Raw genomic sequence first — 22,362 nt, forward strand, 5'->3', positions numbered from 1 at the left:
GGACGGAGCTGCTGAAGGGCCAAAATGTCCAAGCTCAGCACAACCTGACCCTTACTGCCTCTGGCAGGTGCTGGGCCCTAGGCTAGGGGTCTCTGGCATTCACACCGGACACATGGTGTTACTTCGGGTGGCTATTAGTAGCCCCATTTTCGAGCTGCGGGCACAGGTGCTTGGCAAGGTCACATCACGTGCCCAAGGTCGCGGCCAGCTACAAGGAAGAAGTGAGCGTTGAGGGGCTTGCTTGGGTTGTGAATCCCACAATACATTTGCTCAGGGGGGACAGGGCTGTATCGTTCAGTTCACGCCTCCAGCGTGCATGTCAGGGTGGAGGATATTTTTTGGCAAATGCTCCTTTACCACGGTGAGCGCTGCTGGGAGGGGGAGGGACTTGAGTTTAAAAAAAAAAATGGCAGAGACAAGATGTTCTGTGATGACTTCGGCTAAGAACTGTTCCCCTCATGGACGTGTGCCCTTTACTTGGCCTTTGAAACTGCTTTCCGTGTCCCCGAGAGCATAATAATGTAAATGAATATCACATCTCTTCCCGGTAATTGAGAGCAGAGAGAAGGCCATGTTAAGTCAAATTAATTTGCTCTGATACAGTCCAAGCCTATCTCCAAGGAAGGGGCAATGGCTTTTTGATGGGCTGAGGGTGCCTCTCGAAGTAGCAGATCTATGAACGTGGAGGCCAGGTGGCTCGTTTGGGTCCAGGAGGCCTCTGGAAGGAGGGCTGGGGACTGAGGCGAGGCACCGGCGAAGCACCTGCATGTGACCGTTCCGTTATACTGGAGCCTTGAGCTGTTTCAAGTTCAGTGACTAAGAGATCTATGGAGGCCGCGGGTTATTACTAGGGAGGGGGTTTGCCTGGTGTCTGAATCCAGAGGGAGGTTCTTACACCTTCTCCTCTGATGCCAAGTTTCCCCTAACTGGCTTTGCACTCCGGCCAGGAGCCGTGAGGTGCCCCAAGGCTTGAGACGTGCCCAGGGTCAGGGGCTAGACTGCCTTGGGCAGAGAGCACTGAAATGGGAGTCAAGGTGGCTGGGTTGGAGGCAGACTCACTGGGCAGGGGGGGCTCGATCTGGGGTTTTCCCTCATTTGTTCACCAGTGAGGGTCGGGGTCTGGGGGTCCCAACATCCCTTTACGTTTAGATGGTCCTGATGTCTGCCTCAGCTTGGGGGGTCAGTGGACCTCTTTAATAAAATCCAGCTCCTTCAAGGAGGCTCTGAGCTTATTCATGTGCATGCTTGGAATAGGCACCCGAGGAGACATATTGCAGATACAAGTGGGGTCTCCGGAGTTACGGGTGCCAGTTCTGCCTGGGTGATTTCGTACAAGGGCCTTAACTTCTTTGATTCTGTTTGCCAACCTGTAAAATGGGAATAAATCATACTAACCACCTTTTGGGGGTTACTGTGGATACTAAGTGACTTGCTTGATATACACAGCCAATGAATTGTAAGCCATTATGAGCAGTGGACCCCTCTTCTTACCTTTAGTCTGGAGAAGTGGCAGGATTAGCACTGGGGGAGGAGAGGAGGCAGAGGGAAGCCTTGTTTCTCCCACTGCTCCTCTGGGCAACTTTGTACTTGCCCCTCCCCCCCAACCTGGGGCCTCAGTTTCTCTCTGGCTACTTAATGCAAGAGTCAGACTCCAGGGGCCCCTGGGTGGCTCAGTCGGTTAAGCGTCTGATTCTTGATTTTGGTTCACGTCATGCTCTCAGGGCCATGAGATCGAGCCCTGCGTCGGACTCTGCACTGGGCCCAGAGCCTGCTTGAGGTTCTCTCTCTCCCTCACTCTCTCTCTGCCCCTCCCCTGCTCTCTCTCTTGCATGTTCTCTGTCTCTTTAAAAAAAAAAAAAAAAAAGATGGGGCGCCTGGGTGGCGCAGTCGGTTAAGCATCCGACTTCAGCCAGGTCACGATCTCGCGGTCCGTGAGTTCGAGCCCCGCGTCGGGCTCTGGGCTGATGGCTCAGAGCCTGGAGCCTGTTTCCGATTCTGTGTCTCCCTCTCTCTCTGCCCCTCCCCCGTTCATGCTCTGTCTCTCTCTGTCGCAAAAAAAATAAATAAACGTTGAAAAAAAACAATTAAAAAAAAAAAAAAAAGAGTTCCACTCCACTCTTCTCAAAGCCCCTTCTACCCTGGCCTGACCCTCCCCCACAGATCTGCCGTCGTCAGGTGGACAGAACGCCATCTCGGCTCGTCCAGCTCCAGGTAGATGGAGCCCTGGAAAGACTACCAGGCAAGGGTGGGGAAACCAGAAGCCCAGAACCTTCTTTAGTGTTGCCCCACGGGATCCCCCGGCTTTCCGATGGGTCCGCATCTTAAGGGATCAGTGGCACCTAGCAGAGAGCTTTGCAAACGGCAACTCATTATTTCCGAAAAAACCTCTAAAACCCGTGGTCTCTAGAGAAATCACTCACAGCGTGGAAGGCAGTGACAGCAACAGGTTTGTCTCCAGGCCGCCAGACCCGCGTGGGCTATTTGGTTTTCATTCCCCAAGAACAGTCCCCGCCTGCCTCTTTTACCTGCACTGGCTCCTACTTCTGCAGATATTTCTTCATTATGCTCTCAACATCCTCATCTTTTCTCCCTGCCCCCGGCTCTCTGCTCTCGGGGGATGTTCGCTCGCCACCGTCACCGTCCAGCCGCGGGATTCTTGGTCGGCTCTTGATGCTGTCGGCGCTTTTGAAGGACACGATGGAGCTGGAGGAGGAGGACGAGTCAGAGAGGTGAGCGGGGTCCTCCTTGGACTCCGGACTCTTTTTCAAAATGGTCTGGATCCCTGAGAGGAAGGTCCGGTTGGCCTCCTCTGTCTCAAAGTGGATGCGCGGATGCCGCGGACTGTCCTGACCCTCTTTGGCCGTTCTGGCCAAGGACACAGGAGTCTCAGGCTTCCGGATGGCTGGGAGGAAGTCATCGAAATCCACTTTGGTCTTGCGTTTGTAGTTGAGGCTTGGGACCTTCCAGGTGAATGGATCACTGTCCAGAGGTTCCCCCATGAGGTGGGCGAATTGGCGGTTCTGGAAGACGAGAGGCTCCTTCCCGAGGTCTGGACAGCCCGCCTCGTCCAGTGAGGACTCCAGACAGCGCCTCCGCGGGCGCAGCGTGGGTGACAAGACCAGGTCCCTGGATGTGCTTGGAGAGCTCAGTGTTCTCCCCGAGCTCTGCCCTGATTCAAAGAGGGAATCGCAGGAGCTGAACCTGGTCTTCGGCTTCTTGGGCAACAGAGTGGTACCCTCTGTGCTGGGGGAAGAGATGCATTTCAGGCTGGTGGACCGCAGGAGCCCGGCCGACGTCCCGGAGGCACCCTCCTTTTCCAGGGCCGATTGTGCCCCAAACGCCAGCGAGAGGTCTCCCTCGTCACTGCCCGCCCTGGACCTCCGCAGCGTGGATGCCCCGGTGGTCTGGTAAATGGGTAGAGTGGGCCAGTCCTCCAGGCTCAGCGTGGAGCCCTGTCCCTTCTGAGCTCTCTTCCTCCGGAGACCTTCCACGAACTCCGACAGGGCTGCCGAGGGGCTGGGCAGCTTTTCCCTGGACGCTGGGGATGAGTCTGGACTCCGAGACGCCGGGGAGGAAGACCGTGCTCCCAGTCTCTCCGTGGGCTGCTTCTGCCCGCCACACTCATCACCGTCCCCCAAGTGGTAGTACTTCTGTCGCCGGAGGGAGAAGGGTGAAACAGACTTGTCCCCCAAAGTCTGGCTCCGCATGGTCCGGGCTCTGCTCAGGGCCGACGCCGGCTGGGACCTCTCTGCATCCCTGGTCTCCTCGTTGATCCTGTGCCAAGAAGACAAGTGCGGTCAGTAGAAACCACGCGATTCATACAGTCTGTGTGGTTGGTACGAGGGCCACTATGCACAGGCACTAATATGAGTTTTCTTTGGACGTGCCGTCCCTAACCGCGCTCTCAAATGAACCGAATGACTTCAAGCGTAAACTGAAGCCACGCAAATGATTTCTTGCTGCTTTCTGAGATGTAGTTTCTGCCTCTAATTAAACCCAGCTAACTACGTGTGAGTAGATTAAAATGGCAGTGAGGACAGTGGCTTAGATTTATGAGCCACCCTATCTGACATGATAGGACCCACCACCCCAGGGCCCGCTGTGACATAAGTCGTTTGCTTCTTGGAGACTTCGAGAGGGTCCTGTGGTGGTTGGGGGGGGTATTTATTTATTGACTTAGGGCCAAGCCCAGAGGAAGGTCCCACCAAGCAGGGCTTTTGAGAATCAATGACCCAAATATGTCTCAGTGGGATGTTCCATGACACCCCTCGATTGTTTTAGGGGGTGGAGGTAAGAAAAACTCCACCCCCCCCACCCCCCGCCAAAAGAGAAAGGCTTTCATAAAAGAGACATGAAACTGAGTCTATACACGAGAGGACAGACGGTTTCTATTCCGGGACTACACCAGGCTTGGCTTTGATGCAGAGGCATTTTCACAACAGGCGGAGCCAAAAACACTCCCCCTCTGAAAAATGGGAACCTCGCAGTGAGACGAAATTATAGACTATAAAATAAAGGGCATCTTTACAGGAGAGAGACCAGAGTCCCCTCAGCCATTCCTGTAATAAATAAAATCTATTTGCCCTCTCCCTAAGAGAAACGACCCCCTTCCCACCCACGGGAAAGTCAACATTTATGAAAAAGCGAAAGGGGTAGGGATGTCGGAGCTTTGGCACAGCAGACAGGGCCGGGGGCTGGGGCCTGAGGGCGGCCACGGGCCACGTATATGCAGGTCTCTAGTCATTATTCTGCTTCTCTATAGACGGCTGCTCGGGTTGTGACAGTAGGATCCAGCCCCCTGCACACTGGGGCGGGGGTGGGGAGGGTTGGGATTCGGGTACAAGACTCTGAAGAGGGTTTCTTGCTCACTGCTGTGTGGTATCACCATTTCCACTCCCAATCACACAGGATGGTTTAGAAGGAAACGAGCTGACCACAATGTCCCAAAGGGCTCTTGGATCTGGGAGGGAAGCGAAACCGAAGGTCCCCCCAGGAGATACCCAGAGGGCGGAGGAGGGTACAGACAGGGGAAGGGGATCAAGATCTTTTCTAGGGAATTATATTCTGCCTTCCTGAGCTCCTGAGGCCAAAGCTTTAACCATCCTATCTGTCTCTCTCTCTTGGGGTTGGCAAGAGCCTCCCGAGACCGCAGGTCTGTGGTTGGTCTCCATGGCAATGATTCCATGAGCGATGGGCACAGGGCTGGCTGTGTTCATCTCCTTATTCCCTTGGTCAGCTGGGTGGAGGGTCAAGGTCATGGTTGGGGGGTGTGGTGGGGAGGCCACGGGGTTGAGGTAGTGTGGGTAAGCTACCTCCATCACCAACTCTCCCCCCACCCTCAGTCCTTCTCTTGCGGGATCAGGCTCCCTACTCCCTTCCCAGCCTCCTGCCTTGAGTCCCCTTCTTGTGGTCCAGCCACACCAGTCTCCTGGTGCCAAGCCCTTCCCAGCATCCAGTCTGAAAGGGAGGCACCCCGTCATGATATGACACGTGGGGAAGTCACAGGAAGGAACACAGAGCTGGCCCTGGCTCCTCAAATAAGAGCGGCAAGATGCACAATTAATAACCAGGAACTAGAGACTGCACATCATTAACAAGTAACAGTTAATGGTGATCATGATTTCTCCCAGAATCTCTGAGTCTCAAGCCTAACCCACCGCTAGACTCAATGAAAGCCTCAGTTCAAGCTCCAGGAGGGATGAGCGGATGAATGAATGAACAGGTGACCTTGTGGCTCATGGTGCCCGAGAAAGCTTGGTTCCCGCCCCCCTCCAATCCCACTGTGCTAAGACAGAAGCCACACAATTTCCCTGGAGCGGCTGTCTCCTTTCCCATTTCTTGGCTGTCACCTTCCATCTGTGTCACCGCTGGACACGGGCTGGAGGGCCCCTGTTGTGGGGACCTGAAGGTGTGCTGTCGGTATCATCGGGGTGGAGTCCCCTCCCTGAGCAAGCCGCAGGACGGCATTCTCGCTGTTTTCTTTATCTTTGCTTTTTTAAAATAAACAGCTCTGGGAGCTGCTGGGGGCAGTGGGCTGCCGCGAGAGCCCGACAAAAGTCATTTCCGTCCTGCCTTGGCCCTGAAGGGAGGTGGGCGTGATGAATGTGTCTGGGGAGCTCAGCCTCAACCGTCGTCTGCCATGTGGGGATGGCAGCGTCCGGAGCACCTGCTGCTGAGTCTCCCGGGATGTTGCTATCCTGCTCATCCCAGCTCCCACCCGGAGTGCTGGCTGTGGATGCCGGGACAGGGCATGGGGGCAGGGAGGGGACAGAAGTTAGAAGGAGGGGAAGAGGAGGAGGAAGGAGGCAGGAGAAAGGGGGAGGAGGAGGGAGAAGAGGAGGAGAAGGAAAGGGAGGAGGGAGAGAGGAGGAGGAAGGAGGCAGGAGAAAAGGGGAGGAGGAGGGAGAAGAGGAGGAGAAGGAAAGGGAGGAGGGGGAGAGGAGGAGGAAGGAGGCAGGAGAAAGAGGGAGGAGGAGGGAGAAGAGGAAGAGAAGGAAAGGGAGGAGGGGGATAGGAGGAGGAAGGAGGCAGGAGAAAGGGGGAGGAGGAGGGAGAAGAGGAGGAGGAACGGGAGGAGGGGGGAGGGAGAGGAAGGAGGGAAAGGCAGACGGAGAGGAGGCGGGGAAGCCCCACTGCCCCCAGCCCTGCTGTCTGGACCGCACAGGCTGTCACCCCTGCACACTCTGACTTGGCACTGAGCCCAGCACAGAGCAGCTGCTCAGTAAATGTTGTTGAACTGAATCAAGTCTACCTTGGAAACAGAGTCTATGAGGAAGAGGTCCTAGAAGAAGGGAGACGGGGAGGAGGGGCAGAGGGAAGCGGGAAGAAGAAGAAGCCGACGAGCTAGCACCTGCAGTCAGGAGAGATGGGGGTCCGGAGAGGAGGGGGAAAGAGCTCGGCTGATGGAGAGGGGAAGGGAGAGGGTGTCTGAGGGCAAAGACAGGGGAGGGGGGACGTGGGAGGGGCGCAGGCTGGCAGTGGAAGATCTGCCCTCCTCTTCTTTGACCAAGTGGGATGGGCTGGGGGCATGGCAAGCCGTCAGCGGCCTAGGGCTGGGGGTCTGGAGGCCCCAGGCTGTGAGAGCTGGTGCCCGGGACACAGGGTACAGGCTCACTGGGCCCAAGTGCCCGGGGACCCCAGCTCCACCAGACTGGCCAGATCGGACTGCCTTCCCCAAGACCTAGCAGGTGCAGTGCCTTCCATAAGGGGTGCAAACCAAAATGTCCCAGCGCAGTGGCTCAGGCCCCAGCTGGGCGGTCCCTGGGCTCGGCCCCAAGGGCCTGGTGCTCTGGGGGTGGGGTGGGCTGGGTCCCGCCTTCTTGGAGTTGCCTGGTGCGTTCAGAGCCTCAGCTGGTAGGCTTGAAACAGGAACACAAGCCAAGCTGTGCAGACTCCGGGGGCGCTGAATGGATGAGGAGGAGGAGGAGGAGGAAGAGGGGGATGTAGGCAGGAGACATGGGGAAGGGATGGGAGGGACAGCAGGAGTGAAAGAAGTGGTGGCTGGGTCTACCGTTCAGAAATCCACCCACATCTCTGCGACGCCGGCCTCTAGTTCCCATCTGCATTACCAAAGTACAAAGTCCCTTGCATCCACTCCTTTCCAGGTGGAGACTGCAGAACTGAACGTGAATGCAGACGCCCTCTTGCAGGCTTCAGGGAGAGGGTCCCCGTTCTGCCTTTTGAGGCAGGACGATCCTCTCCATGTCTGACCCGGCTTGGGGCGTTTCGAACCAGCCTGCTGTCGTCATCCAGGGGCCCGGGAAGACTCATTTTTTGCCCGTAGAGGACAGCTGGGCACAGATGAAACCCTCTTCCATCAGCATCACATGACGGATGGATGGCAGATAATCAAGACGTCGCTGTGCCTGCCTCCCACAACCTCGGCCAGGGCGAGGGATAACGGATGGGATGCTCTGCGAGTGGCTGGGACACAGGTGTGGACAAGTGCTAGGCGGGGATACCGTGCTTCTCTAAGGAGAGACTCCAGGAGCATCTTGGGAACTTCTGCTGTCTGGCCTTTAGTCTATCCAAAAAAGACTAGATTTCAAGCGTCCCTGCCGTCAGGAGCCAGCGGGCCTCCCTGCGCATCTAGCCACGACAGTGCTGGGTGGGTCCCCTAACTGCGTAGTCAAGCGTCACTGGCACAGCTACCTCTGGTTGCCACCCCCTGTGTGCCAGGCCCTGTGCTGGGTGCCATGCACACAAGGGAGACCAAGCTGATGGATGGGCCACCTGCCCTCACGGAGCTGACGGTCACGTTCATTCACAGTCTTTACCTGTAACATAGGTATTTACCTGGACATAGGAATCATGACCTCCAAGCATGGCAAGGTGGGGTGACCTCCACAAGCATACACAGGTTACAGTGACAGAGGGGGGGTTGCAATCCCAGGATAGCCGACCCCACTGCCCGCAGCACCGTCCTCTTAAACCTCCTCTGAGCCCTGCAATGTCCACATAGCATTTGTCACCGGCAGCTTACTCTGCTTCTGCCACTCACCAGCCACATGGCTTTGGGGACAGTCCCCCAACTGAGCCTCAGCGTCCCCAGCTGTGAAACGGGGGACACCAGGTCAACTTTGCAACGTTGTGGAGACAAGAGCACCGAACAGCCGCTCCACAAACATGTGCCGAATGAATGAATGAAGTGTCAATGCCGCGGCACCTACTAGGTACTCAACGAGTGTGTGCCGATGAATGCATGAAGCGCCGATGACTGGCGCATCGCAGGTTCATTAAGTGAACCGAGGAAGAAGAAAACATCCATGAAAGTGCTCTAAGTACTGGTGGCTTAACCTCACGAAGGTCTATTAGGGAGATCAGGATAGGAAATACAGAAGATCCAGAAGTACTGGAATTTCTACTTTCTAACCTCCAAGGCTAAGAAAATGGGCTTCAGAGGAAGACAGACACGTCCAGGTTCAAATCCTGGCTGTCTTCTGTCCCAGCCAGGTTTCTTGTAGAACCGGAGATGACTCAACTGTAGGACTGGGAACCACAGCGCCCTATCTCACAGGGATCTGTGCAGAATCAGAGAGGACATAGGCGATAGGGATAGTCAGTTCCCAGAAGTGTTGCCCGGGGCCACCTCCACCTGCCCCCAGCACTCCATGAAGGCAAAGGGCGGTGCCCTTCAACGTGCACGTATTACTTATTCATTTCAAAACGTTGCTACTAGTAAATGTATGTTTAGAAATCTTGGGGTGCCTGGGTGGCTCAGTCGGTTAAGTGTATGACGTCGGCTCAGGTCATGATCTCACGGTTCGTGAGTTCGAGCCCCGCGTCGGGCTCTGCACTGACAGCTCAGAGCCCGGAGCCTACTTGGGATTCTGTCTCCCTCTCTCTCTGCCCCTCCCCTCCTTGCACCCTGTCTCTCTCTCTCTTTCTGTCAAAAATAAATAAAAAATTTTTAAAAATTAAAAAAAAATCTTAATGCTTGTTCATTTTCCTTTGATGGCCCTTTCCATCAGGATTAGAGAAGGCCCCAGACTGAGGGCAGATGTTCAAGAACAGGCAGTTGCTCTATATGATCCTGTTCTGAGTAGAAAAAGACAAGGATATTGAAGTGGTCTGTTGGGCCACATTATTATGAGCCAGCTGCTGAGACCTGTGTCTCCAGCGCGAACCACGCCTCTTCCCCTGCCAGGATGTCCATGAACGTGGCTCCACTGTTTCACCACATGAATAGATGCTTCATGGATGTCAGGCGAAGAATGAAAAATGCACCTGTACGTGCCCGCAATTTGAACCCGTGATCTCATCAGGATCAGAATTATCGCCCCATCTTGCAGATAAGGAACCTGAGTCTCACTGGTGAGAAGCCATTCGCCCAAGGTCGCGCGGCAAAGCGGCTGGGCCTGATTGTGAACCCCGGTTGGCCAGATCTGAAACTCACCCCTTTTTTCCTTCTGTGACATCACATGCCCTCCAGGCAGAAAGCTGAGTGGAAAACTCAACCGATGGAGCCCATAGCTGCATGTATATATTTTTCAAAATCCACTGGCACAAAATGAACCAAAAAAGTGAGGCCCGAGACAAGGAGAGACATGGGATTCACCGGCATCAGACACAATCACGTGGCAAAAATAATTCCTGGGTCTGAGTCTGGGCAGAGCCGGGACCAACAGGAGCCACAGGAAACTCAAGGCAGACTTAATGACACCATGAATCATCCCCCAAGATATGCTGTCGCCCCCATTCTTCATCCACACCCTGAAATTAAAGAGGAAATTAAAAATGTATAGATGTTCTAATACTGGCGAGGCCTGGGACGGGAAACCAGATGTCTTTTTTAGATGACCTGTAGGTTTTGTGACCACGTCCAACACGACAATGGATAACCTGTAATAAAAGCTGACGCGGTGCCCACCAACTGTGCGTGATGGGATAGGAACGTGAGACATTTATTAAGCCCCTACAGTGTGCCCCTGAATTCTGCATAATAATGGCTGCTGTATCTTGTGTCTTTAGGCTTCACGGGCGTTACTTGATTTCATCTTCACGACGGCCCTCTGTTATAATCCACTGCCGTCACCTTCCTGTGTCACAAAGGAAGGATGAGTAATTTGTCACATAATAAATCAGAGAACACGGAGGCGAGCCAACTCCGGGACCCATGCCTCCTAACTGCTCTGCTCTCCTTGATCGTCCTATTGTACAGACGAGGAAACCGAAGCTCAGAGAGGCGCATGGGCTTGCTGAGGAAATAGCAGGTTCTCGTCTCTGTCTGACTGTATACAATGCTAGGCGGAGCTCATGGCAGCTGATGGCGTGCTGTCTTCCCCTCCTGCAGAGCTCACAGCAGAGTGGAGGCTGGATAAGCCCATGAGAAGGACCAGCAGGGCAAAAGTTCCAGGTGAATTGAGCCTCTGACTAAGAGCAGCGAGAGGTTGGCAAGGGAGAGAGGTGCTGGAGCCTGCATGCATGGCCTTTCTGGAGGACGTGGGTGGGGTTGAGTGAGGCTTCTGGAAGCAGGGTAGGGTTTCGGTGGTGATGGCAAGAAAGAGACACCATGCAGCAGGAGGAGATTCCCGTCCCCCCACCCCCCGACTGCCACTTGTGAGCTTATTCAATCTGCAAAACCCTTGACAAGTGAGGGCTCCTCATCTAAATCTCAAGGCAAGGAAACCAACCAAGGCTTAGAAAGGCCATCCAGCTGCAAGGCTCAAAGCAAGGAGGGAGCCAGGGGAGGGGAGAACCAAAGAGGCGTGTTCAGCTGCAGTGAGCTTGGTTCTTCCTGGCCTGATGGTACCATGACTCAAGTCAGATTAAAGACTCTGTTAATATCCTATATTTCTTATAATATAATGGATGCTAGGAGGCCAAGATAACTCTCAAGGCTTCCTTGCTGTTCCCTCCGATCTTAAGTGGGTGCTGAGTCCTTGACGCTTTGCCAAAACCAATCCAGCGACCCACCCTCAGCAGATACCTGTCTGCATACCTTCGGGGCATCTGCAGATTTTGCCTTGGCCTCACCCATACATTCTAGTGGTTACTACGTACAAGGACTACAATTAACAGTTTTTGAACACAGTTGCCCATCAGAATCATCCCTGGAACTCTATACAAAAAAAAAAAAAAAAAAAAAAAATTATTTCAGCACAATGGGGGAGTAGTGAGGGGACCATTCCAGTTTCAAAGGGGATAAAGGCTAAAAACCAAGATGTGAATAAGAGGGGAAACTGTGTGTGGGCAGAGAGGAGATATTCGGGTACTCTCTGTACCTCCTGCTTAATTTTTCTATATCCTTCTGAAACTTCCCCCTCAAATAAATTCTACCAATTTTTTTGTTTTTTGTTTTTTTAATTTTTTTTTTTTCAACGTTTATTTATTTTTTTTGGGACAGAGAGAGACAGAGCATGAACGGGGGAGGGGCAGAGAGAGAGGGAGACACAGAATCGGAAACAGGCTCCAGGCTCTGAGCCATCAGCCCAGAGCCCGACGCGGGGCTCGAACTCACGGACCGCGAGATCGTGACCTGGCTGAAGTCGGACGCTTAACCGACTGCGCCACCCAGGCGCCCCCCAATTTTTTTGTTTTAAAGAGAGAGATTAGGGGTGCCTGGGTGGCTCAGTTGGTTGAACATCCAACTTCAGCTCAGGTCATGATCTCACGGTTCGTGGGTTCAAGCCTTGCATTGGGCTGTGTGCCGACAGCTTAGAGCCTGGAGCCTGCTTCGGATTCTGTGTCTCCCTCTCTCTCTGTCCCTCCCCCGCTCATGCTCTGTCTCTCTCTGTCTCTCAAAACCAAGTAAATGTTAAAAAATTAAAAAAAAAATAAAGAGGGAGATGAAAGAAACAAAACCACCAAATACAATGAACAGCGATACAGACAATTTTAGGATATTGGGGGTAATATGGATGTTTGGATCTTGGATGACCTTATGGGTTTGTTAATTTTCCTAGGTACAAGAGTGCTGTAATAGTTGGGAAATGTCCTTCCTCTGAGGAGGAAGATGGGAAACTATTTTAAGGAGAGCCATCCTGATGTTTTCAACTTACTTGCACATTGTTCAGCATCAAAAAAAAAAATGTGTTTAGATACAGACAGAGGTAGCAAAGGAGGTGAAGGCAGAAATGAAGTTGATATACGAAACTCCGGTCATTGTCAAATTAAGGCTAATAGAGTGGATGGTGCCTAGGTACTTCTGCAGTAGAAAAGTATTAAGAAGACGAAAGAAGGTGATTTGGAAGAACCATTGCTCTATATTACCAAAAAAATAAATAAATAAATAAATAAATAAATAAATAAATAAATAAAAATAAAAACAAAACAAAAAAACCCAGCAAACATTTTTACTTATCCTTCAATGTTGAGCCCAAGGTTAGCCTCCTCCAGAAAGCCTTCCCCCACCTCCCAGGCTGGGAGAGGTGCCTCTTTGGGCTCTCATAGCCCCTGTGTGCCCTGCCCCCATCACTCCGTACTGCAATTGGTTGTTGACTTACTTATAACTCCCAACAAGACTGCTATGAATTAGATCGAATTTTTCTTCTATGAATCCTGGGTATCTCAAGAGCGTCTGAAGGGAAGTTCACAGAATGGAAAGAATGAAGAAACGGAGGAGCAGAGGGAAAAAAGGAAACGTGGAAACGTAGATAGAATGAACAAAAGGGCTCCTCTCGTAGATGAATTCAGACCCCGGCAGTGCTGCGTCTCAGCCAGCCAATCCCACTGCTCTGAGCTTAAGGAGAATAGATTCAAAGCCAATATCTGGTACACAGGCTGGAGGGCACGCTTCAGGTCTAATCCCAAGCCAAAAGCCTGGTTTCACTGCTACGGAGTTTCGTCAACTTCTGGAATATCAGAATAGAAAGAGCTTGAGCACCTCATCCTACACCTGGAACACCAGAGAAGGGAAGAGAACATCTCAACTCATAGTCTGACGGGACAGTGGAAGTTCTGTGTCTATGCTTCTTGATCTTCTGATACAATTTCCACAGTGTTTTGAAAGGACAAACTGGATATGTAAAGGCATTAAAATCTCCAATTGGATTGGAGATTCAACTTGGGTCCAACACACTTAAATACATGTTCAGTGCCTTCCATCACTTTTCGTAGACATTGCCGCAGCGAAACATGGTGCAAAGGCAATAACCACAAAAAAAAAAAAAAAAAAATCTTAGACGTATTCATAAAAGTACCCAGTTCCTCATGAAAACACAGTTTTAAGTGAGTGGAAATTATTCAACCAGCCAGCCAGCCAGCCCTCCTTACATCCATCCAGTAATACATCCTTTACTCAACCCATGATCCCTCGCAGTACAGAATCTTAAAGTCTAAAAAGGAAAGTCGATTCACTGCGTTATGACTGGAAGGAAATACGAGTGAACCTTCACATCATCTTAGGCATGGAAACTAAAGAAGAAATGTTTACTGAGCAAAGGGAGTAGAAAAGCTAGCTCAGCATTCAATTTCCAGATATGATAGATGAGCTTGTATCAGAGAAGATCTGCGCTTAGAAAAACTAGAAAAGCTAAGTTTAAATTTACAGGCATCGGAGGGCACCGAAGCCACCAAGACTTAAAGGATTAAGTTCTGGAAAGAGGGAAGAATGTTGAGGTGAGCCCAGCTCTGTGGCACTTTTCCCCTAGAAAATTGCTGATCTTGAGGAAGAAGAACTAATCTCAGGAACACACATTCAGATATCAAGACGTACATATAAAGCTACATTAATTAAGGCAATGATAAATCAGCTCAAAGATAGCCAAGTAGAAACATGGAATAGAACGGGGTCTAAAATATATATAAAATCACTTGCTTTAATAGAAGATGATACGGGGCGCCTGGGTGGCGCAGTCGGTTAAGCGTCCGACCTCAGCCAGGTCACGATCTCGCGGTCCATGAGTTCGAGCCCCGCGTCGGGCTCTGGGCTGATGGCTCAGAGCCTGGAGCCTGTTTCCGATTCTGTGTCTCCCTCTCTCTCTGCCCCTCCCCCGTTCATGCTCTGTCTCTCTCTGTCCCAAAAATAAATAAACGTTGAAAAAAAAAATTAAAAAAAAAAAATAGAAGATGATACAGTTTTAAAATGTAGAAAATATGATTTCTTTTCAAACACACACACAAGACTAATTGCATATTTACATGGCTATGAATCTTAACCCTTACCTCACAACATAAATATCAATTCCTGACGAATTGCATATCTAGATATAAAAGTTATATCAATACAGCATTTACCAGAAAACACAGAGAGATATTTTCATAAATTGGGAATAGGCAAATAACTCCTCGATGGGATATATAAAGCACCAACCATAAAGGGAAAATATTCTGAATTCAGTTATATTAAAATGAATAACTTCTGTTTGTCAAAATAAACCACAGGAGAGTGAAAAAGGCATCCTACCAAATGGAGTAGATCCTCATACCCAAGAAAGGACTTACATGTAGGGGCGCCCGGGTGGTTCAGTCGGTTAAGCCTCCGACTTCGGCTCAGGTCAGGATCTCACGGTTTGTGAGTTTGAGCCCCACGTGGGGCTCTGTGCTGACAGCTCAGAGCCTGGAGCCTGCTTTGGATTCTGTGTCTCCCTCTCTCTCTTCCCCTCCCCTGCTCACTCGCCTGTGTGCTCTCTCTCTCTTTCAAAAATAAACTTTAAAAACATAAGAAAAAAAGAAAGGACTTACATGTAGAATATAGTTAAGACTCCTACAAATCAATAATGAAGAAACAACCCAAAAGAAAAACCATAATGAGCAAAAGGCTTCATCAGACATTTCACCAAAGAGGATATCCCAGAGAACAGATGAGCACATGAAGAGGCTCATTTATCAGGAACGTACAAGCTAAAACCAAAAAACATGGCCCTAACTCATATCCACCAGGACAGCTAACATTAAAAAAAATGACAGGACCAAGTGTTAGCAACAATGCAGAGCAAATGGAACCCCCGTTTCCTGCTGGTGGGAAGGTAAATTGTTACCACCGTCTTGACAACAATTACTAAAGTTGAAAATACACCTCTCAGCAATTTTACTCCTGGGTATACACCCAACAGAAATCTCAATCCATGCAACAAAAGATCTGTACAAGATTGCTCACAGTAGTGCTATTCATAACAGTGTTAAATGAGAAACAACCTGAATGTCTATTAACAGAATGAATAAATCATTATTACATATTTCTACAATGGAATATTATAGACTAGGGTTTCTCAGTGGTGGCATAGTTGACGTTTTAGACCAGATAGTTCTTCGTGGCCAGTCCTGTGCATCATAGGATGTTCAGAGGCATCCTGCGCTCTACAGTGACACCCCTCTCTGTTAGGACGACCAAAAACGTCTCCAGACATGATCAACTATCTCTTGGCAGAGAGGGGGGGTGCATAACTGCCCCCAGTTGAGAACCGCAGTTCTGGACTAGAGAGCAAAGGAAACAAAACAGAACATGTTGTTACGTAACAACAGTATGAAGGAAACTCAAAAACGTAATATTAAAAGAAAGAAGCCAGAGGCCAAAGAGCACTTACTACTGGGTGCTTCCTTTCATATTGAGTTCAAAACCTATCTAATTTATAGTGTTAGAAGTCAGGGTGAGAGTTACCCGTGAGGAAGGAGGAGGTCATGACTGGAACAGACCCAAGAAGGGTTGTAGGGGCACCTGGGACGATCTGGTTTTGATTTGGGTTGTCATGACACAGGTAGGACCAATTCTGGAAAATTTCATACAGATGCACTTTCCTGGTTGTATATATCGACAATGGGTCTACTTCACGGACATAGAGCTCAACGGGAGAGCCACAGATTCCAAAAGAATGTTCTGAACCATCACCGATGAATCCCAGTGTTTTTACACAAACCTGCAGCTAAATTAGATGAGCCTCAAAATTCCCGAAAGGTCCACAGATCCACCATTCAAGACCTGGAGTTTTAGATAGAAAATAGCCGCCCCCCCTCCCCCCCTTCTCATGGAAACCTGTCCAAGAATCCTGTTGGCTCCAAGGATGAATCCTGGGCAGAGCCAGACTTCCGGTTCTGCTTGCTCAGACCTTGGGTCCATGGTAAATGTGGTAAAATGTTTCAGTTTCCACTAAACTTCCTAATAGTGGTAAAATGGAATAGAACCCTTTTGTCCCAGGAAGACATAAAACCGTATTCATGGGAGGCCTCTTCATGAAGTATATTCAGGATGGATTAAAATGATTCTGAGCTCCGGTTCTGAGAATGCAGAGACCAGTAAATAAATGTACTATTGAAATAAGATTAGCGGTGGATGCTTAACCTACTTTGGGAACAAGCTGTTTTTAATGCTAAGTACCATCCATTCACATTTACATAATTAATGAACTAATTACAAACGAATCTTATCTAGTCATTTAAGCAGGCCTCGTGTGACCCATCCTTGCCTTCCTTTCTGTAGTAGAGTAATTGCACTTCCCTGAAAGGCATACGACTTTATTTTACAAACAATACCCTGTAATTTAGACCTTTTTACTAATTCAAGCCAGCCTCATCCCACGTAAAAATCAACGGGGCGAAAGGAAGTTGGTGTCTCAATCTTGTTCTTTTTTAAACCGAGAGCTGCAAGCCGCGAGTATAGGGCTGCAAATGTTTACAGAAAGCAAATTTTCCCCAGAAAAAGGAAAAGTTGTCATGCCATCGTTTAGCCAAACGAACAGCGGTTGTGTTAAATCGGCACCAAAGCAAATGATACATACAACAGTAATTAGCGAAGATTACACAGTAATTAAAATCACGATGATTATGTGAGTGAGAATAATTTATACAATAATCTCCATGCTCACATTGCAATATGGTACAAGTCCAATAGCAACAGTGGAGAGCCATGTTTGGTAATAAATTCCAAGCACGGCGTCACTAATTATGTGGTGATAGATGGGTCACTGAAATTTAGGGATAAAGAAAGTCTCTGACCAGGGTACACACAGTTTTATGTGGACTTCCCAAGGCTACCAAATTGGACCTCAAACACTTGAACATGTCTTCTCTGTTCTCACTCTCCTCTCCTACCCCTTCTCGTCCCTTCTCCAACCCCCGTCCCCCGGCTCTGTCTGCATAATTTTGTCCACTCACATAATGCAACCTTCCCCTTGGTGGAGAACATTTGCTTTGCTTATTTTAAAATTTTTTTAATGTTTTTATTTATTTTTGAGACAGAGAGAGACAGAGCATGAGCAGGGGAGGGGCAGAGAGAGAGGGAGACACAGAATCCAAAGCAGGTTCCAGGCTCTGAGCTGTCAGCACAGAGCCCGATGCAGGGCTCGAACTCACGGACTGTGAGATCATGACCTGAGCTGAAGTCGGACGCTCAACCGACTGAGCCACCCAGGTGCCCCTGCTTTGTTTATTTTTTAAAAAAAATTTATCCACCCCCTATTAGTTTTCTGCTCCAGGTAAGGCATTCTGTTGTCCTTTGGGGAAACCCTTCCTCCCCCAGTGTTTCTATGGTTTGAGTGGGAATAAAACCCATATTCCAGAACCAGGTGAGAACACCAACTTGAGCCTAAGATAAAAGTCTCCTTCATTCCCCTTATCTATCTGACTGGTTTGGAACAGACATGTGATTCCCTTTGGGCCGATGAAAGCCGAGCTCAGGATTTTTGTGGATCTGTTTAGAGGAGAGGTTACTTCTCTTTACTTTTGGACTCTGAGTGGTGCAGGCACGAGCTTGAAGATCTTGGCTGCCATCTTGCTACCTCAGAAAAAAGCCAATGCAGAGAGGAGTGGAGCAGAGAGGTTGCTGAAGGATCAAATCCCCATGATCACTTTTGAATCCCTGGATCCCCTAATGCCTGAAACTAGACCTACCTTTGGTTTCTAAGCTGCATGAGATAAGAGTATTTTTCATTTTGTATAAGCCAGTTTGAGTCGGGCGTTTTTCTGAGGTAGTGACTCAGACACTATAACAAGCTCATGGTCAAGTGGCTGATAAGTTTGGATTAGAAACCAGGTCTACCACACTGCAAAGCCTATTATCTCCTTTTACCTCTTTTGAAGCGTGTCTTCAAGCCCCCTGCCACATCTAGTTTAACACAGTGCCAGCCACTGACCTCTGTCCCCGGTCTGCATTCTGGGGTTGCTGAGGCCCAGACCTTGAGTATTCCCCTCTACATTCCATCAACACTGGAGATAGTCAACCAGCCTGGGAAGTCCACCCTTGGTATTGATTACCAGCATTAGCCATCAAATCACTCTTATGTGGGGCCAGACTACTTCTCTATCCACTGTCATTCATTAGTTCCATACATATTTATTGAGTGTCTACTATGTGTCAGCCACTGTGCTAGGTGTTGAGGTACAAGAGGAAAAAGGTGAAGTTTGTTTCCTTAAAAGGCTCACTGCCCCATGAGGGAGAAAGACACCCAAACAGATAAGCTCAACATAATATGGTAAGTGCTACGGGAGAGGGCTGTGTGGGGCCCGTAGGACTGTGGTGGTCATGCACCTGACCCAGCCGGGCATCAGGAAGCCTCCAAAGGCAGGTAACCCACGAGCTGAGTCTTGGAGAATGAGTAAGAGTCTGCTAAGCACAGAAACAAGAGAAGGGTGTCTAGTCAGAGAGAATATCATGGACAAAAGATCAAAGAGGGGGGCCAAGAACATAATGTATGGGGGAGAGCTATAGTCCATATGAGGCACAAAATATGAAGAAGACAGAGAGGGTAATGAGACCAGAAATGTAGGCAAAAGCCAGATCATGAAAGGCACTGTAAGCCTGCTAAGGCGTCTGAATTCCATCCTGTTCATTCCGGGAGGGCAGAGATCACCAAAGTTTTCTGTCAAGGGCAGATGGCAATTATTTTTAGCTTAAAAGCCATCTGATTTCCATTACAAGTACTCAATTCTGCCATCACGGTGCAAAGATAGTCATAAACAATATGTAAAATCAAAAACAAAAACGTGAACAAGGCCGTGTTCCAATAAAACTTTATAAAATCAGGTCGAGGGCCAAATTTGGCCTGCAAGCAGGAGTTTGCTGACTCCTGCAGTAAGAGATGGGAAGCCACTGCAACTAGACTTTCATTTTAATTTGTTTTAATTTTTTTATTACATTTCTTTATTTTGGAGAGGCAGAGAGACAGAGCATGAGCGGGGGAGGGTCAGAGAGACAGAGGGAGACACAGAATCCAAAGCAGGCTCCAGGCTCGGAGCTGTCAGCCCAGAGCCTGACGCGGGGCTCGAACCCACGAACTGTGAGCATGACCTGAGCCGAAGTCGGACGCTCAACCGACTGAGCCACCCAGGCGCCCCAACTAGACTTTCATTGTATTTAAAAAAAATTTTTTTTCAACGTTTTTATTTATTTTTGGGACAGAGAGAGACAGAGCATGAACGGGGGAGGGGCAGAGAGAGAGGAAGACACAGAATCGGAAACAGGCTCCAGGCTCTGAGCCATCAGCCCAGAGCCCGACGCGGGGCTCGAACTCACGGACCGCGAGATCGTGACCTGGCTGAAGTCGGACGCTTAACCGACTGCGCCACCCAGGCGCCCCTAGACTTTCATTTTAAAAGCATCACCCTGGCTGAAGTATAGAGAATGGATGAAGGAAGGACAATATTGGAAGTTCTTTGCCAGCACCTAGGACAGAAATGACGGTAGCCTGACTTACAGGTGTTGGCGGTGAGGATGGAAAGAAGCAGAGAGAGCCAAGAACGTTGAGATGGGGCAGAATAAACAAGATTTGGGGATCCGATGAATATGAGGACAAAAGAGAAGACATGAGAGTCTGAGACGACCCAGCTTGGGAGGCTTTATGAATGAGAGAACCACCAAATTCGACACTGATAACACAGAGTAGGCGGGAAGGCAGGAGTTTCCTCCCAGATATGCTGAGTGAAGACATCTGGTTAGCGATGTGGTTGGCGATCTTCTCGGTACAGGCAATGAGATATGATGTCTACGTTTAAAACCCGGGAGAATGTAAGAGTTGGAGGTCTAGACTGGGGGTTTTCCCACTTACGATAGGGGTGTTAAAAATCACGAGACGATCGTCTGGGATCAGGTGGAAAGCAAAACAGCCAGATGAGGGCGGCGCCCCGTGAAACCCCCCACCCACACACATTTGGGGACTGGGGGTGGAAAGGAAAAGACCAGGAGTTTGAGGAGCTCCAAGGAGCAGAAATGTCTAAGAGGTCAAGTAAACAGAGAAGTGTTCGGCAGTTGCTAAGGGCAGGGATACGTTTAGAAAAAAGATCAAGACTGGAGAACATCCCCCGATTTGTCCCTTGGGAATCTACTGGCGTGGTGAGGCAGGTTTCAGGGAGCGGTGGGGGCCGGGCTCCGGGTTGTAGGCAACGAACGAGGCACAAACGTGAGGCGTATGAGTGCAGATGGCACGTGCGGACCCCCACTCTGAAGAAGCCTGGCTCCAAAGAGGAGAAAAAGGTGGGCTTCGGTGGGACTCCGGGGTGACGGGGGGTGGAGCACACCATTAGGATGGGGAGGACCTCAAGGTGTTTCTCACTCGTGAAGAAGGACGACCGGAATGGGCAGTTGAGCAGACAGGAGAGAGAGGGGACACTAAGTGGACCGGAGGGCTGCAGGGGACGGGGGTGCGTGGGGTGCAAAATGGGTGCCGGCAGGGCCGGATCTCGTCTTCTGAGACCAGAGGGAAGATGGGGAGAGGTCCCCTGCTTTAACACTCTTCCAGCAGGGCAGTGGCCAGAGAGGCCAGGCACACGGCAAGGGCCGAGCTGACCGTCCCTGGATGGCCCTGGCACCACCTGCAGCCAGGTGTTAAGAGAGATTCCTGAGCCAAGTGTTCCTGCCACCACCAAACCCATAAACTTCCTCTCTGGGGGCCACGAAGGTAATTTAGTGTCTCCATCTCCAGAAGCGCTTGCATTTATCAGCAGCAGCTGCACGGTTCCTGGTCTGTAAATCATAAGGCTCTAGGTGTATTTCTCTTGGGCTGACGTCCCTTATAAATAATGCAGTGAATGCTTTTATTTTTCTGGCAGAAGACTGCTTTCTCTCTCTCCTCTGTTTTTAAAGTGACCTTCTTTCTCAGTCAAATTCGAAATGTCCAAGAGTCTCCTCTATTGAGCCCTACGACGTGCCAGGTAACATGGGGCTGGGGACATGGGCGTCTCAGGCTCTACTCCCTACCGTCTCCTGGCAGAAAGGACACTGGGATGATCTGGTACCCATATCTGGTAGTAGTATCTAATCAAGTTTAAAATGCAAATGCCCTTGGACCCTGAGAAGAGTCTGCCCATGTGGATGAGAATGCGTGTGTGTGTGTTTTTTTTTTTAATTTAAAGTTTTATTTATTTATTTTGAGAGACGGTGGGGGGGGGGGAGAGAGAGAGAGAGAGTGCATGCATGAGCAGGGGAGGGGTAGAGAGAGAGAGAGTTCCAAGCAGCCTCCACACTCAGCACACGAGCCCTATGTGGGGCTCGATCTCACGACTGCGAGATCACCACCTGAGCCCATGTCGGACGCTTCACCGACTAAGCCACCCAGGCGCCCTGAATGTGTGTGTGTTTTAAAGGCTTACAAGCTCAGAGAAAATACCTTGAAAACAGCTAAAAGCGGAACAAGAAGACTTTAATTAAAGAATCCATGGCTTAGCTTGCACATCTTTTGCAGGAATTAAAAGAATGGTAACAGACCTAGGCATACTGATAAGGAATGATCGCCAAAATATATTGTTGAGGGATGTCGAAGGAGAGAAAGACATTGTAAGAATTTATGTACCCCATCATGTACATAACAAAGCATCCTATCATTGATGGTGGATACCTTTGGGAAAGGAGCTGAGATGGGGGTCACCGTGGTTAAGAGGGTTTTAGCTTTATCTGTTCTATTTTGAGTTCCTGAATGGGGCGGGGGGTGGGGGGAGGGAGTATTTGTAGATTACTTGTGCAATTAGGAAGAGCTGGAGGGCACTTGAGCTCTAAGC

At 50.0% G+C, this 22,362-nt stretch overlaps 1 protein-coding gene across 3 annotated transcripts in view; it reads right to left on the minus strand.

Moving 5' to 3' along the window:
- The window catches only part of MYO18B (myosin XVIIIB), a 259,923-nt gene that overhangs the window by 403 nt on the left and 237,158 nt on the right, over positions 1 to 22,362 (minus strand). For all 3 annotated transcript variants that reach the window (XM_045459579.1, XM_045459578.1, XM_045459580.1), the window contains one exon: positions 2,526 to 3,774. In XM_045459579.1, coding sequence (XP_045315535.1) covers positions 2,538 to 3,774 — 1,237 coding nt within the window. In that variant the 3' untranslated portion in view covers positions 2,526 to 2,537. The remainder of the gene's footprint in view (positions 1 to 2,525; positions 3,775 to 22,362) is intronic.

Source organism: Leopardus geoffroyi, chromosome D3 (genome assembly GCF_018350155.1).
Source record: "Leopardus geoffroyi isolate Oge1 chromosome D3, O.geoffroyi_Oge1_pat1.0, whole genome shotgun sequence".
Taxonomy (NCBI): domain Eukaryota; kingdom Metazoa; phylum Chordata; class Mammalia; order Carnivora; family Felidae; genus Leopardus; species Leopardus geoffroyi.